At 41.2% G+C, this 13997-nt stretch overlaps 1 protein-coding gene across 1 annotated transcript in view; it reads left to right on the forward strand.

Moving 5' to 3' along the window:
* nr6a1a (nuclear receptor subfamily 6, group A, member 1a) overlaps nucleotides 1-13997 on the forward strand; it is a 139381-nt gene that overhangs the window by 66091 nt on the left and 59293 nt on the right. The window contains exon 3 of the mRNA XM_078170981.1: nucleotides 7444-7467. Coding sequence (XP_078027107.1) covers nucleotides 7444-7467 — 24 coding nt within the window. The remainder of the gene's footprint in view (nucleotides 1-7443; nucleotides 7468-13997) is intronic.

Genomic DNA, 13997 nt, shown 5'->3' on the forward strand with positions numbered 1-13997 from the left:
TTGGCATTAGGGTTAGGGTAAGAATAACAGGGTCAGCCAATCAGAGGCAAGTGAGGCTGGTCATGCCTTCAACATTGTATGAAAAAAAGAAGACATCCTGGACCTGTCTATATGCTGGACACCGAGACAGAGCTCTTCTCACCCGCTTCTGCTTCAGAAAGCGAAATGTTTTCCAAAATGTTGGACTGTTCCTTTAGGGAGTAAAAGTTTTGAAGTTGTGAGTAAGTCGATGAAGGCCACAATGACTTCACAGTGACTTTTGTTTTTGTATGGCCATGGCTCAAATTGCATCTCCTCCCTTAACACTCAACACTATGTTTTCACATTAGCATGTTGTTCTGTATCGAACACGGCATCTTGGTAAGGGATCAGCTAATTATCCTGGCGGGCCTCTCTCTAAAACACCTCTTTGTTGTGCTAATGCGCTCTCTGTGATAGCATCTCCATCCATAACCTTCTCCATGTGTACAGATAACCTGGAGGGGATGGAGTGGTGTATGTAGGGCGCTGGGAGTCGTGGGTAGTGGGGGTTGGAGAGGGTGTTGTTGCAGCATGTCCTGCAGCTGTGCCTATGATGACAAGCCTGTCCTCAACCTGCCCTCCGCCAGACTAAACACAACACACAGCTTTACCTGCAGGGCTTCAGTCTGCCTTCCCATTTGCAGTTTCACTTGCATTGCGACTTTGGCAAGGATGCAGCGCTGTTTTTGGATCTCAGCGGTATGTCTCCGCATTGCGAGCTATAGTTAAAGCAGCGATGGCTCTCTGTTGCAGTGTGATTGGGAGGTTGGCTGTTCGCCGATGTGCACTGGCCTGACTGAATGCACTGAACCAGGTTTTTGTGCCCAAAGCAGTTCTGAGGGAGTCATGCTTGATCTTTCTGGGCCACATGGAAACTAGGTCACTGTGCTGTGCTGACAGTCGTGTCTCTCTCTTGTTGTGTGTGTGTGTGTGTGTATGTGTAGAATAAAAGTGTAAATAGGGCTTTTACATAAGGATGGGATGGGTTCCACAGATATGCAGTATTGCTGTTGCGGAGATTCTCTGAAACTGCAGCAAAACCGCCCCTACACCCCCACCCCCACCCCCTCGCGATGCCACACTGGGAAAGAGCGAGATAGAAAGACACGGAGAGGGGGAGAGAGAGAGATGAAATTCTCATCCTTGGTTCAGATCCTTAAGAACGCTTGGGAAGGCAGGATCTTATTATCACAGCAAATTTGCAATGTGCAGAGTGGAGGAGATTAGATGCGTCTTGCCTTTGAAGTGTATTTTCCAACCATTGTGCGATGGCAAATTCCATCAAGTGTTGGAGGGAGCCGTGATAAGAGGCACGGGTTATGAATGCTGCGGCATTAAAAGCCTTCATTTGAGTAATAAGATGAAACACTCACAAACTCCTGCTAAATGAAAAATAGTTCTCCTCATTTCAGCACTGTCATTCACAAATGTGTTGTGGAAAAGCCGCAGATATTGAAATAACAAGGTGCATTGGATGGCTTAGATAAATATGTCAAAATATGTGGAATATGGATTATACTTTATGTAAATGACGAGGGGATTGACCATAGAATGGGGGACTCCCAATCATTTTCCTCCTTTTCATACTTCTCCCAATCAACATCATTTAATTCAGCTCTGAATCAAATGGGTTAGATTGTTTAAGTCTGTTCTCTTATGCAAATTTAACAATCAGTTTTAATCCACATGTGATTTAAAATTTGTGTTGGCACTGGAAAAAGGCTGTGATTGTTAAAACAGGATTTTTTTTGAGAGAGGGAGAATCGAGTTGAAAACAACATTAACAGGGCTCAGCTTTCCTGAGCAGACACGAATGTGCTGCTGGTCTTTGATCAGACCGTCTCTGTGTGTCCTCCTCAGCGCTTTGACCTTCACTTTGAGTGCTGTGGCTTCTCAGGGGTTGGGTGTCAGGATGGGGCCAATGGGGGTAATGTGAGGGTGAGCAGGGACGTCACTGATGTGACCCCCACACTCCCCTCAGGGTTCCTCAGGGGCTGGGAGGACATCCCAGGGGGCCCAGCTGAAGAGTGACATCCTTAGCCTGGGCCTCAGATCCTGTTGCAGCTTCAGACTAAACACAAACAGTGCAGAGCTTCTGGAGGTGTCTCAACACGCCGTGACACATACTGCTTCTACAGTCGGTCTCCTTTGTCTTATTCTTCTTTGACATCAAAGAATGTTGCGGTCCAGACCAAAAAGGCAAAAAATGCTGAATTAATTATTCATTAAATATTTCAATTTTACCTTTGTGTTGGGAGGGCTGATTGCTGGATGATTTTTAATTGTGTCCAGAAAGTAGTGGCTATGAATCTGTGGCTTAGCCCATCAGTTTGCAGTGCATTTGTTATTGCAGAAAAATGTACACAGACTCTATCACTACATTTACATACACGTCAGTAATTTAGTTATTGGCTTTCTGTATTAAAAAAAGGAACCTCCTATCTAGGGTAAGGGATGAGAAAAACATGCAATATGCAGCTAGACTTATGCAGATTTCCAGGTGAGGTAAACATTTTAACTTTTTGTAGGGTTTATATGGATGCCTGTGAGATACAAATACTTCAGAGAAGAACTGCAGAAGAACAACTGTAGGGATGCACTGATTTATCAGCGGAACATCGGTATCGGCCAGTTATCGCCTTGTTGACTGTCATCGGCAAATAAGCCGACATTCACTGACGGCAGCGCTTGATGGTTTTCTGTTGCATCACATCAGTTTGCACAGACTTAAAAGCAGGGCTCGTGACTAACAGCCACAAACTTAAATTAATGAGCATACAATAACTGTCTCTCTCACTGCTGTGTGATGAGGCAGCTGGCATCTGGCCCTTCCAGGGATAAATGAAAACGTGTTTCTGATGATCTTCCCTGTAACAAAAGTACACAGGAAACTCACTACCGTCACATCAGAGGATGCACCCTATTGTTTCCCTGATAATGCTACACTGTGAACAACGAATCTGTTTTAAAATCAGCAGGAGGAGAGCTAGTCAGCGTTAGCCAGTGGCTGCAACTAACAGCTCACAGAGATTGCATTGAGTTACATTATGAGGCGTTCAAGCTCTATTCAGTAAAAATAAGTTTAAGGCAAAGGTAAATTGTTACATTCTCATGATGTGTTAAGTGTATTCTTGTTAGGGTTTTGGTGAGAAACTTGAATAAATACAGCTGTTTGAAATAGAAATGTGCTGATGTTTTCACAGCAATACAAAATGGATATATATAAATATATATATGTGTGTGTGTGTGTGTGTGTGTATATATATATATATATATATGTGTGTGTATGTATATATATATGTATATATATATGATATATGATAGATATAGCAATGGGAAATGAGTCTGTCACCTATTTTTAAATTGACAATTTGTTGTGGACAAGGGGTAGAAGTTGCAAGCACAAAAAATGGCAACGTTTCTTTCCCTACCTTGTAGCAACAGTGAACATGTTGACTGAATTTCTGAAGTGTGTTGGAGTGTATAAAACTACAGTACAGTGACACACAAAGTGGAACCACTTCTGTCAGAGCTGTGTGCAACATTTAAAAAAAATCAACACAAGAGTGAGCGGGGCCAAACACTCTTTGCTTTCACATAAAATCTTTTTTCTTTGTACTTGGTCACTTGAAAACTCTTCATTGTATCTGGTTTGACTGGCATTCAGCGCTGGCCTTCATCAAAATAATTAAATTTAAGAGGCGAGTGTATGTTGTTTTGCCTCGTGTGGCAGGAGCTGAAGACAAGAGAGGAGGCTGTCGGTAACTCTCTGATTTGTTCTACAGTCAGAAACTCTTTCCCGGATACTCTCCACATGCTGCTGGTGAGAAATTGACTTGGTTTTTGGGGAAGCCTTCCCACTGAGCTTGGCTGGGATATTTTTAGGCCACAGTCTCGAAGTGGAGGTCTGAGAAACAACACTTATGGGGGGGACACTCCCTTTTCACTACTGATCCCCCACCCTTTCCCTTCCTCTCTTCCCCATTTCTTTTCTTCTTTTGCTTCATCTGTCTCCAGAGCAGCTTGTCCGATCCCTTTATGATTGCTTAAAGTTTATCTCAGAGGATAAATGTAAGAGTGATGTTTTGTATTTCCTCAGTCATGTGGCCCAAATACCATGTCTCCATCATTAAAGGCTTCATGAACTGTTTTATATATGAAGGCTTAATGTCTTCATGCTGACAGTTGACTGATTCCTCCCAGGTGTTTGTATCGCTCCAGCCTTCTGTTTTTGTGTTGAAAAGTAACTGTAGCATTGCTGTATGCACATTTGCAGGGCCCCCACAGAATAATTCATTTGATGCTTTGATAAGCGATAATGGACCCAGTAAGGTATAATTCATATGACCCAGATCTCTTAAGAGAGTCTATGGCAAAGTGTCCCACTACCTCCCTCAGTACCCCTCTCTTTCAAGACTCTCTCGTCTGGTTGAAGAGGGCCTATTTATTATTTAAATCCTTCCATAATTCATCCATTCCCCACCAATACACCCTCCATTGCTCTTTCCTCATCGAGTGCAAATTAGCATGAGCTCTATATCTGTGCGTCTGAACACAAAGCAGTGAAAGTAAGCAAGCAGAAAGAGATAGCTCAGTCTGATGAAGACAGCTCTGTGCTTATTTCTACAGTTACTCCATGTGATGTGATTCCATGTGACATATTGAGTCTAATTTGTAGCCTAAAGAACCAAACAGCTGTGGCCTATTTTGTTTAGCTGTTGTTCGGGTGATGTCACCATTTCTGCCTTGTAAGGCTGCCTTGCTCTCGGCGCTCGTTGTGAGGATGTCAGAAGCATTTCGCTAAGCTGCTGATGAGGAGGCCAGGGGTTTTGTAGCCTTCAGAATGATCTGATAAGTCAACTGAGGCTGTTATGTGCAGTTTTTAAGACATCTATTAAACAGTGTTAACTATTCACACATGCCCTGTTGCTATATTTGACATGACTTGTTTTTTTCTGTATATAATGAATAATGATTTTATGGGCATTGTCCCATATGAGGTCACCCTATCTATTAGAACCTCTTTTAAAGGGTCGGTCCACCCAAATTAGAAAAGCACATATTTTCTTTCTTACCCCAGTGGAATCTAGACATGTAGGTTTTACTTACCTGGGTAATGTGGTGTGTTTTCAGCAAAGAAATGTAAAATGCGTTAATGTGTCTTCTGTGGATGATTCAGAGTAACTTTGTTTTTGAAAAGAATTTAATTAATACTATGGTAAGCAAAACATGTTTGTAGTTTGACAACAACAAAGTCCATCTATTGAGGAAGACTGCAAAATGTTGGAAAGCACTGTTTGAAATGTCCCATTCATCCACATAGATCTACTCCCAAGACGTAGCCTTTATGGAATCTTTTTAATTGTGGCACAGAAACAATGTGATACAGTAGATAGGTCTGATGTACAATAGGTATGGGTGAAATAATTGATCCTTGGATGCATCATGATGCTAACGTTGACGATTCGGCATTGATTCACAATGATCAATTATCTAAATGTTTATTAAAAACGTGAAGTTGGTGGAAGGAGGCAGAACTCAACCGCGAGAGCAGTGCGGCACTTGGACAGTCTACAGCACGGACATGCTAGAATTAACTTAAGGTCCCCGCTGCATAGCCTTGCTGCAAATTTGTCCCTGTGGTAACTAGGGTTGTAGCGGTGTGAGACTTTCATGGTACGATAACTGCCTCAGAAAAAATAGTGGTCTCACAGTATTACGGTATTACAGAATTCACATTATTTAGAGTCAAAATTACCCATACAGGAATGAAGATGGAAGCGTTAATTTTGGTCGAACATATATTTTATCACAATAATTGAAACTTGAAACCATTTGGTTAATGGAAGTATGTGTAAAAAGTCTCGCCTAGAAAAGAACTAAAATAAAGGAGAGATTCATGCCCAGTTGGATTTTCTTTTCAATATTGTAGAAAAGCAAATGCTTTACTTCACTTGAGGTATTGCAGCAAAAAAATCCCAAGAGGCCCAAAAAGCATTTTCTCCATAGACCAGCTCTGTAAAAGACACGTCTGTAAAACTGTTGACAGGACACATTGAACTGCAGACGAGGTCTTTCTATTCTGATTTTTTGAGCCATGGTGGTTTTATATTTGTAAAACTTTCTTCAAGTTGAGAAAGGTGATCAAAAAAATTGGTGATATCATCACAATGTAAAGTCTATGACCTGAGTGGGAACTCGTGGGTGGGGCCAGAAGGAGAAACACTGCTGCATATATTCAGTGGGCCACATACTATGGAAGTAAACTCGAAAGCTAGAAAACTTTTTTGGTGCATGCGCCAGGCAAGCAATTACATTGGAATGAATAGGCACCATCTTGGTATCCGGTATATAGGTATTATTAAAATCTATGATTAACTTGTAATTCATCTTCACAAAAGGCAGTGGTTGCAAGCTTGCTGTAATTTTTTGCAGAAAAAAATTACATTTGCAAGACAAAAGTGAAGTATAAGTTAAATACTTTCTGTGTCATCACCCAGAGATGTTAACGGGGTGCAGCAGTGGTGAAGTAAAAAAATGAGACCAGCTGACCAACACAAACTGCAGCATTAAACAACTTAATCCGACTCTGTAGTAAATGCAAATAAATGCATCTGTTTAATTAATTATGGATCACTACAAATGCAGTATGCTAGGTTTTTAAAGTAGCAACTATTCACACAGTGAGAAAAATAAAATAAATCATATTGAGAAATCAAAATTTTTGATGCATCGAGATGCATGGTGATGCATCGATAATTGTTTTTAAATCAAATCATAGCCCTCTGAATAGTAATCAAATTGAAAATGCTCCTTTTCAGGATAAGCAAGCCAATAAAAAATGTCTGCATTATATGTTTCTGCAAACCATTGATATGTTGCATTTGTATGTTATTATGTAACGGATACATTGAAACTTAAAGTTTAAACAACCAGTGGTTAATGTGTGGTTTGGTTTAGGCATAAATACCACTTGGTTTTTATGCAGCTTGGCAGGTCTCGCCTTGGTGACACACCATCCACCATTACCTCCATCTCCTGATGACAGTGTTAGTTGATAGACTATGGCTCTTTAGAAACATGGATATGATATGTATGAAACATACAATTCTAATTTTTTTAATATTTGTGAAAAAGTATATTTCAGAATGTTGTAAATAAACCCTGGATGATTGTTATAATGGAACCGTAGCGGACTCAAGTTTGTCTGCACTGAGTGCTGCACTGAATAAACCCAGTGTATGCATACCTGTTCCTTCCTGCAGTACAGGCCTCAGCAAGTCTGGCTGAGTTCCCCGATTTAGCGTGTAGACATAACATTACCATTGAAGAAGGCTAGAGCCTCTCTGCTTAAATTAGTCATGACGTTCCATCTCCATTGATCATGTGTATTGATAAGGGTTTTGTTTTCTGTTTTCACAGATGCAGTCAATGAAAGTAATCTAGGTAAGTGGAGTTTTGATCTTATGAGGTGCTGTTTGACAAAGGTTATCTGTCACTGTACCTAAACTGTCAATAGACTGAAATTCTGTAGTGTGATGGTTTTGTAGTAGTACTACAGTACCAACATCAATGCTACTTTTGCTTAGGAAGTAGTAGTAGAAAAAGAATAGAATTACCATAGTTTTAAATTGTTTTCCCATATGTTGTGATGTATGACAAAGACCCCAAATTAAGAAAAGTGGGCTAATTAATTATTGTAAGCAATTATTTAAATACAGTTGTATAGGAATGATTCTGTCCCGAGCTTTTTGATCCATATAAGCTGTTAATCACTGTAGCTGTGATCACCATAAAGCAGGGGTGCCCAAACTTCTTCCCTTGAAGGGCCAAAACTGAAAGTTACTGGTGGGCCATGGGGACAAAACCAAACATCTACCAAAGTAGTAGTAGCACCAGGATCCCCATTTCCCATAACTGAAATGTCTTTTGTCCATGTCCCACCAGTCCTGCTTGTCCTTTTTTTTTCTTTCCTCACTCAAACTGACTTCCTGCATAAAGTGACACTCTGCCCACTCTGCTCAGATTATGAAAAAAAAATCATAATAATAAGGGATTCTACATATTTTAAAGAGCTTTTTTTTGCCATACAAATCAAATAAAGTTTTAAAGTTTGAACTGAGCTCAGCGGGACATTCAGTTCTGCGCTAACAACGGATCTAAAATGTGCAACATTTTTTGCCAACAGAAATCAAACAAAAAACAAGAGACTGGGTTGTATTAAGTGTCTGTGAGCTGTAAATTCACCACTTCCAAGCAGAAGAGAGAAGATAATGTTATGTCAAAGCCTTACAATGGAAAGTCTCTCCTCCTCCATGCCGCATCCTGTCTGCAGCTGTCTGTACCAAAGAGTAGTGTGAAAGCCAAGAGTGCTCACTCCGTAGCAAAATCTGGGGACCAAAACATCACAAAAAACGACTGCTCTACTTGAAGCAATCTCAGTCGACTAGGGCTGTCAAAATTGCTCAAAAATGACGTTCGAATATTCCTTCTAAAAATAACTCATAGGTTCGAACCATTCGAATATTTTTTTTTTCTGCATTATGTCCACAAGAGGGCAAACTAATACAAGGAAACATACTTGTATTAATACAAGGAAACATAACTACTTGTAGGTATTTTTATTTCAGCATAAACGTCTTTGAAAACATTTACATACCTACACATTAAAACACATAAAACAATTATCTATAACATTACGTTAGAAACAACCGCAGACCTCTCGCTCGCCCCCCCTCTCTGACCCGTTAGGCCACACCGCTCGCGGAAGCACTGCAAAGAGCCTCGAAGCGCCGAGAAGTGAAGCCAGTTTCCTTTCGGCGCCCGTGTAATAACCGATTGTGTCATCCACACCGGCTGCGCCGCGCAGCTCCGTGGCCGGCTCTGGTCTATTTTCTGCGCGAGCTGCGAGCGAATGTGTCAAGCCGGGTGACAGAGACAACAGCTGGGAGCAGAACTGTTTGTCGACCAGCGTAGAGAAATGCGCGTCTGATGTGAACGGAAGTGCTCCGGCTTGTGCGAGAATTTCGGTGCGGTGCGCTTTGCAGCACCTCCACGGGCGGTGTGGCCTTATGCAGTGCGTTCAGTGCAGCGGCCCAGGCCAACGCCCACTCGCAAAGAGGACAACTGCGGTGGTGAGTTTTTTTCTCCACAATCGAATAGCAATTTTCACATTCGAAGGTCCATTTTTTTTTTCAAATTCGAATTTCAATTCGAATTTAGAATATTTGCTGACAGCCCTACAGTCGACTGAGGAGTGTCTGACTGATGATTAGAATCTCTGACTTTCAAGGGGCAGCCCAAATTATCAGCAATTTATATATATTTTTTAAATTTGATTTTATTCTATCTTTCGCTAGAAAGATTTGGCGGGCTTGTTCGTTCCTTATGATGGGCCTATTTTGGCCCATAGGCCCCACTTAAGGCAGCCCTGCTATAAGTGGTTACCACTGTATTTAGATAAGTTACTTTGAAATGTAGCAATTACTCACTGTAAAATTGTTTCTTTAATTTATTTATAATTTAATGATATTCAACTTCTGGGTCACATGGTAGGTGTTTTTGTTTGACAGAAATCCATTTATTTTAACTGAAACCACGACTTTTTCTCCTAACCTTAACCAAGAGATCCCTTTCTGGTAGAAAGCCCTCAAGGAAAATTTCTCCCAACTGCGATCAAAGCCTGGAGCGAAAAGTGTGGAGCATGCACAGAGCGCCTAGGCCAGTTTGGGTCTGATTTACTGTATACATGCAGGAGCAATTTGACTCTCAATCATATTATCTGGGTATGTTAGCCCAACTTTGAGAAATTCAATTAAGTACGGACTAACATATTTACATTGATTTTAAAAGTCCAGTATTAGTCGGACCAACACAATAAATTGATTTTCTCTAATGTCATGTAACTGTACTGAATGATGCTACTTAGGCTTGTTTGTGACCGAAACCCCACCTGAAACCCAAAACGTTGTCTTATCAAGAAATACATTTATTTTTCTCTCTGAATGTGCCAATTTTTTTGCTTTCAAGTGTGGGTTGTGTTGCAAGAAGGAGAGCAAAATAGTAGCAAAACCAGTGCATTGCATTAGCCCGGTGAGGTAACAGTTTGTAATGAATGAAACTTAGCAGAAATATAGCTTTAGGTTGTGGGGTTGAAGCTCAAATCTGGCAGTACCAGTTATCGTCAGGCTGGTCAGGTCTTAAAGACACAAGGCACACATTTTATTGAATGGTTTTAGTAAAAAGGAATGCATGGTAAAATAAATTACTGTCCACTAGAGCAGAGTGATCTGGTTTTAAACAGATGAGTGAAATCCAGATTATTTCTCGTGCTCTTTCTATGTCCTCCCATCCTTGTATTCAGACAGTTAGGTATGTGCCTGATTATAATGTATGATTAACACAGTGATACAGGCTATGGGCTATAGCTTGTCACATTCCTGCGTTCCACCTACTGCAGGGAGGAATGTTCCTGGACAGACCTGCCTCAGTGCTGTTTCCTCATAATTCTCAGTGTTTGCTTTAATCCTCTTGAGGTGTAAGATGAGTGGGGTTTACTGCATTAGGAAATTTCACACAGTGTCAAGTATGTGGTGAAATGGTATTGATGCTCATATACATTGTATTACTTAGAGAGGGGATGTTGTTCTAGTGATTCTCTACAGTGCAAACACCATATTGTTCATAAAGAACCCTAAATAACTATCTTGACAAACCTTTTAAATGAGCTGTTTAATATCAGATTTGCATTTACCATAAACATGAGCCTAATGAATGTGTTTTTTTTGTAGTAATTACAGGTAGGATATGGGGTGTCTGTAGCAGCAAATCCATAGATTTTTGGCAGTACATTGCAGTGTGGAGCAGGCAGGGTCAAGGGGACAAATAGATACATGATATTGTTCATGATAATACTGGTATACGCACAGCAACAACAAGCATGGCTGAAAGCGAAATTATTACGGACTCTACCGTGGTTCCAAAAAGAGGGGCAGCCTCAATAGTGTGGAATAAACTTTGAAATATCGTGATACTATTTTAGGGCCATATCGCCAACCCCTAACCCTTAGGATGTACTTACTTGATCCCAAATTGTGAAATTGTTGTGGTACAACAGCATGGCACTGGAACAGTAAATACACAGTTATATTTATACATATCAACACTACAAGAGGGAAACATATAGACAAATTTATGTCAACAGAAAAATAAAAAATTGAAATAGCTAAATACAGAATACAAGGAAAAATTAAAGCTGCAAGCAGCAGTGATCGGGCCCTCGCTCTCCTGCACCACCACGGGGGGCCAGCAGCACGCATCACTGAAGCGGTTATGTGAAAACTCAGAGTAAGTTAACCCTGACGTGGTGTGACGTTTCATCTTCCTTCTCCAAAAACATCCCTATGGGAAGGGGTTTTTGAAAATTTCAAGGGGGCGCTATAGAGGCATTTTGTCCCCCCCATGGGCGACGCCCCTATCAGATGTAAGAGCTCGCCATTCTTGACCTGTGTATCAATTTTCATGAGGAGATGAAACCATCAAGAAGTCAAATGTATTTGGTGGCGAGGGAGGTGCCGTAGCAGCCACGCTCCTTGACATAGAGAAAAGCTTTTAATAACTTTTGATCAGCATGGTGTCAGGATGATCTGTAGGAGGAGTTCGTTAAAATACAAAGTTATGGAAATCACAAAATTGCCACCAAAATGAAAAGTTTAAATCAAAATGGGCAACTTCCTACTTGGAGTAGACCATTGGTGGCGGAGACTTTTTTGTGCGTCTGGGCAACATACACATATGTACCAATTTTCATCTTCCGACTCCAAAAAAAACCCCTATGGGGAGGGGTTTTTGAAAATTTCAAGGGGGCGCTATAGAGGCATTTTGTCCCCCCCATGGGCAGCGCCCCTATCGGATGTAAGAGCTGGCCATTCTTGACCTGTGTATCAATTTTCATGAGGATATGAGGTAGCTGAAGCCATCAAGAAGCCAAACGTATTTAGTGGCGAGGGATCGATAGTCGCCATGTTGCCACACGGACACCATTAGTCGTAGCTTCACAGCGTTCATAAGGTAGCTTCACCAACTTGTTCTGCATGCATTAGAGGTGGAATGAAGTTGATGCGGTCAAGTTTGTGGCATCAGTACATGCCAAAGTAAAAACTGATCACTTCCTGTTACCACCGGGGAGCGCTATGAGTAAGGTGGGATATTAACATATCGGGACGTTCGGGGTGGAGCCATCATCATCTGAGATCAAGTATGTGGGCGTGAGAGCCGTTTGAAATTCGATGGCAAGAAAACGAAAAGTCGCCAAAATTTGTCACGCCCTAGCGGCCACACCCCTTGACATAGTGTAAAGCTTTTAATAACTTTTGATCAGCATGTTCTCAGGATGATCTGTACCAAATCTGAAGTCAATTGGACAATATCATTGCGCTGGGTCAACCGCTGGTTTGTAACCATAGCAATGGAGACTCAGAGCATAAACGTGTGATTTTATAGTTTCATTTAACTTAATGTCTTAGCCAAACAGAACACTTAAAACACTATTTTACCACATTCTGTAATTTGTAGACTACTTAAGTAGCCAAACATACCCCATACGTCACATCAAAGTGTAGTGTGTGGCATATCCGATGTACGTGAGTTATTACCTCATTGTTTTGAGTTAGTATCCCTCAATGATGTTATCCATCGTGACTGAGAGATGAAGAGTATGGATTGTCGAAGGCTGTAACTGTACTCATTCACCTCATTATTGGATTTAGTATCTCATTGTTTTGACTTAGTATCTCATTATTTTCACTTAGTAAGTCATTATTTTGACTTAGTATCTCATTATTTTTGACTTCGTATCTCATTATTTTGAGTTATTGGATCTTATTTTTTCCCATCAAGTGGCGGAAATGGGCTTCCATACAATTGTTTTAGTAATTTTTTAAGAAAAGAAAATCCAAAAAATGTAATTGCTTCTGGAAGGTGACACCTCACTGCTCTTCTTGGTCTTATGTTAGTGAACTGAATATTTTTGCGTTTTGGATTCTTGGGGAGATAAGACATTTAATGACATTACCTTTTGCTCCAGGATGATGAGTATGTTCACATGTTTCCTGATGTAGCACAAGTGGAAAAGAGTCACAAGTCAGTGAACTGACTCTGTCATGTCAGTTACGCAGTAATATGTATCTAAATGTAGCTAGCATTAGCCATGCTAGGCTATACTGGTCATACCAGGCCAAGTGCTGCAGCAACAAAGACTTGGATGGATAAAATATATGCTGCTGTGCTCATTACACTTAATTTGCAAGTAGCAGCAACTGGGTCAAATGTTCTTGAAACTTGTTATTGCTGTTTGGCATGAAACATCAGTGTACTTAAATCTTTTGAGATGATTTCCTTAGCCTGCAGGCCCTCCTAAACGATGAGGTAAGACAGAGCCAGTCAGTTACCTCTTTGTCTCCACACCGAAACCAGCGTGACTGGCCTCTCCTAGTGTCCCTGCCTCCCTGATTAGAGGTCTCCTCAGGGCGTAATGACAGAATTGTGTTCCTGTCAGTTCCTGCTGCTCAGAGTGGGCTAATAGTCATGTTAGCCCACGCAGCATGTCATTAGCTCTCCACCCGTAGCCCAATGAGGGGCAAGTCTGTCATTTTGAGGCTAAATCACAGGGCAGGCAGGCCGGAGATCACAGTCACACCAGTGCTCTGAAGCTCCAGTGTTTCCACCCACCCTTCCTGGCCACACTTAATATGCACTGACTTACGCATACTCTATTAACACGGAGGAATTACTGCGACACGGGCTGGAGGAGGCAAATGGAAGTCAAAGAGAGGCAGTTTGATAGCTAGCTGATACAGAGATCATTCCATCAAAATCGGAATTTGAAACACACTGCTCATTTCTGACTGCGATTGGATGATTCATGGTTATCACTCGGATGATTAGCAGGCTCGCATAGCATCTATCAGAGCTCGGGG

This window comes from Epinephelus lanceolatus, chromosome 9 (genome assembly GCF_041903045.1).
Source record: "Epinephelus lanceolatus isolate andai-2023 chromosome 9, ASM4190304v1, whole genome shotgun sequence".
In the NCBI taxonomy this organism is placed as follows: Eukaryota; Metazoa; Chordata; class Actinopteri; order Perciformes; family Serranidae; genus Epinephelus; species Epinephelus lanceolatus.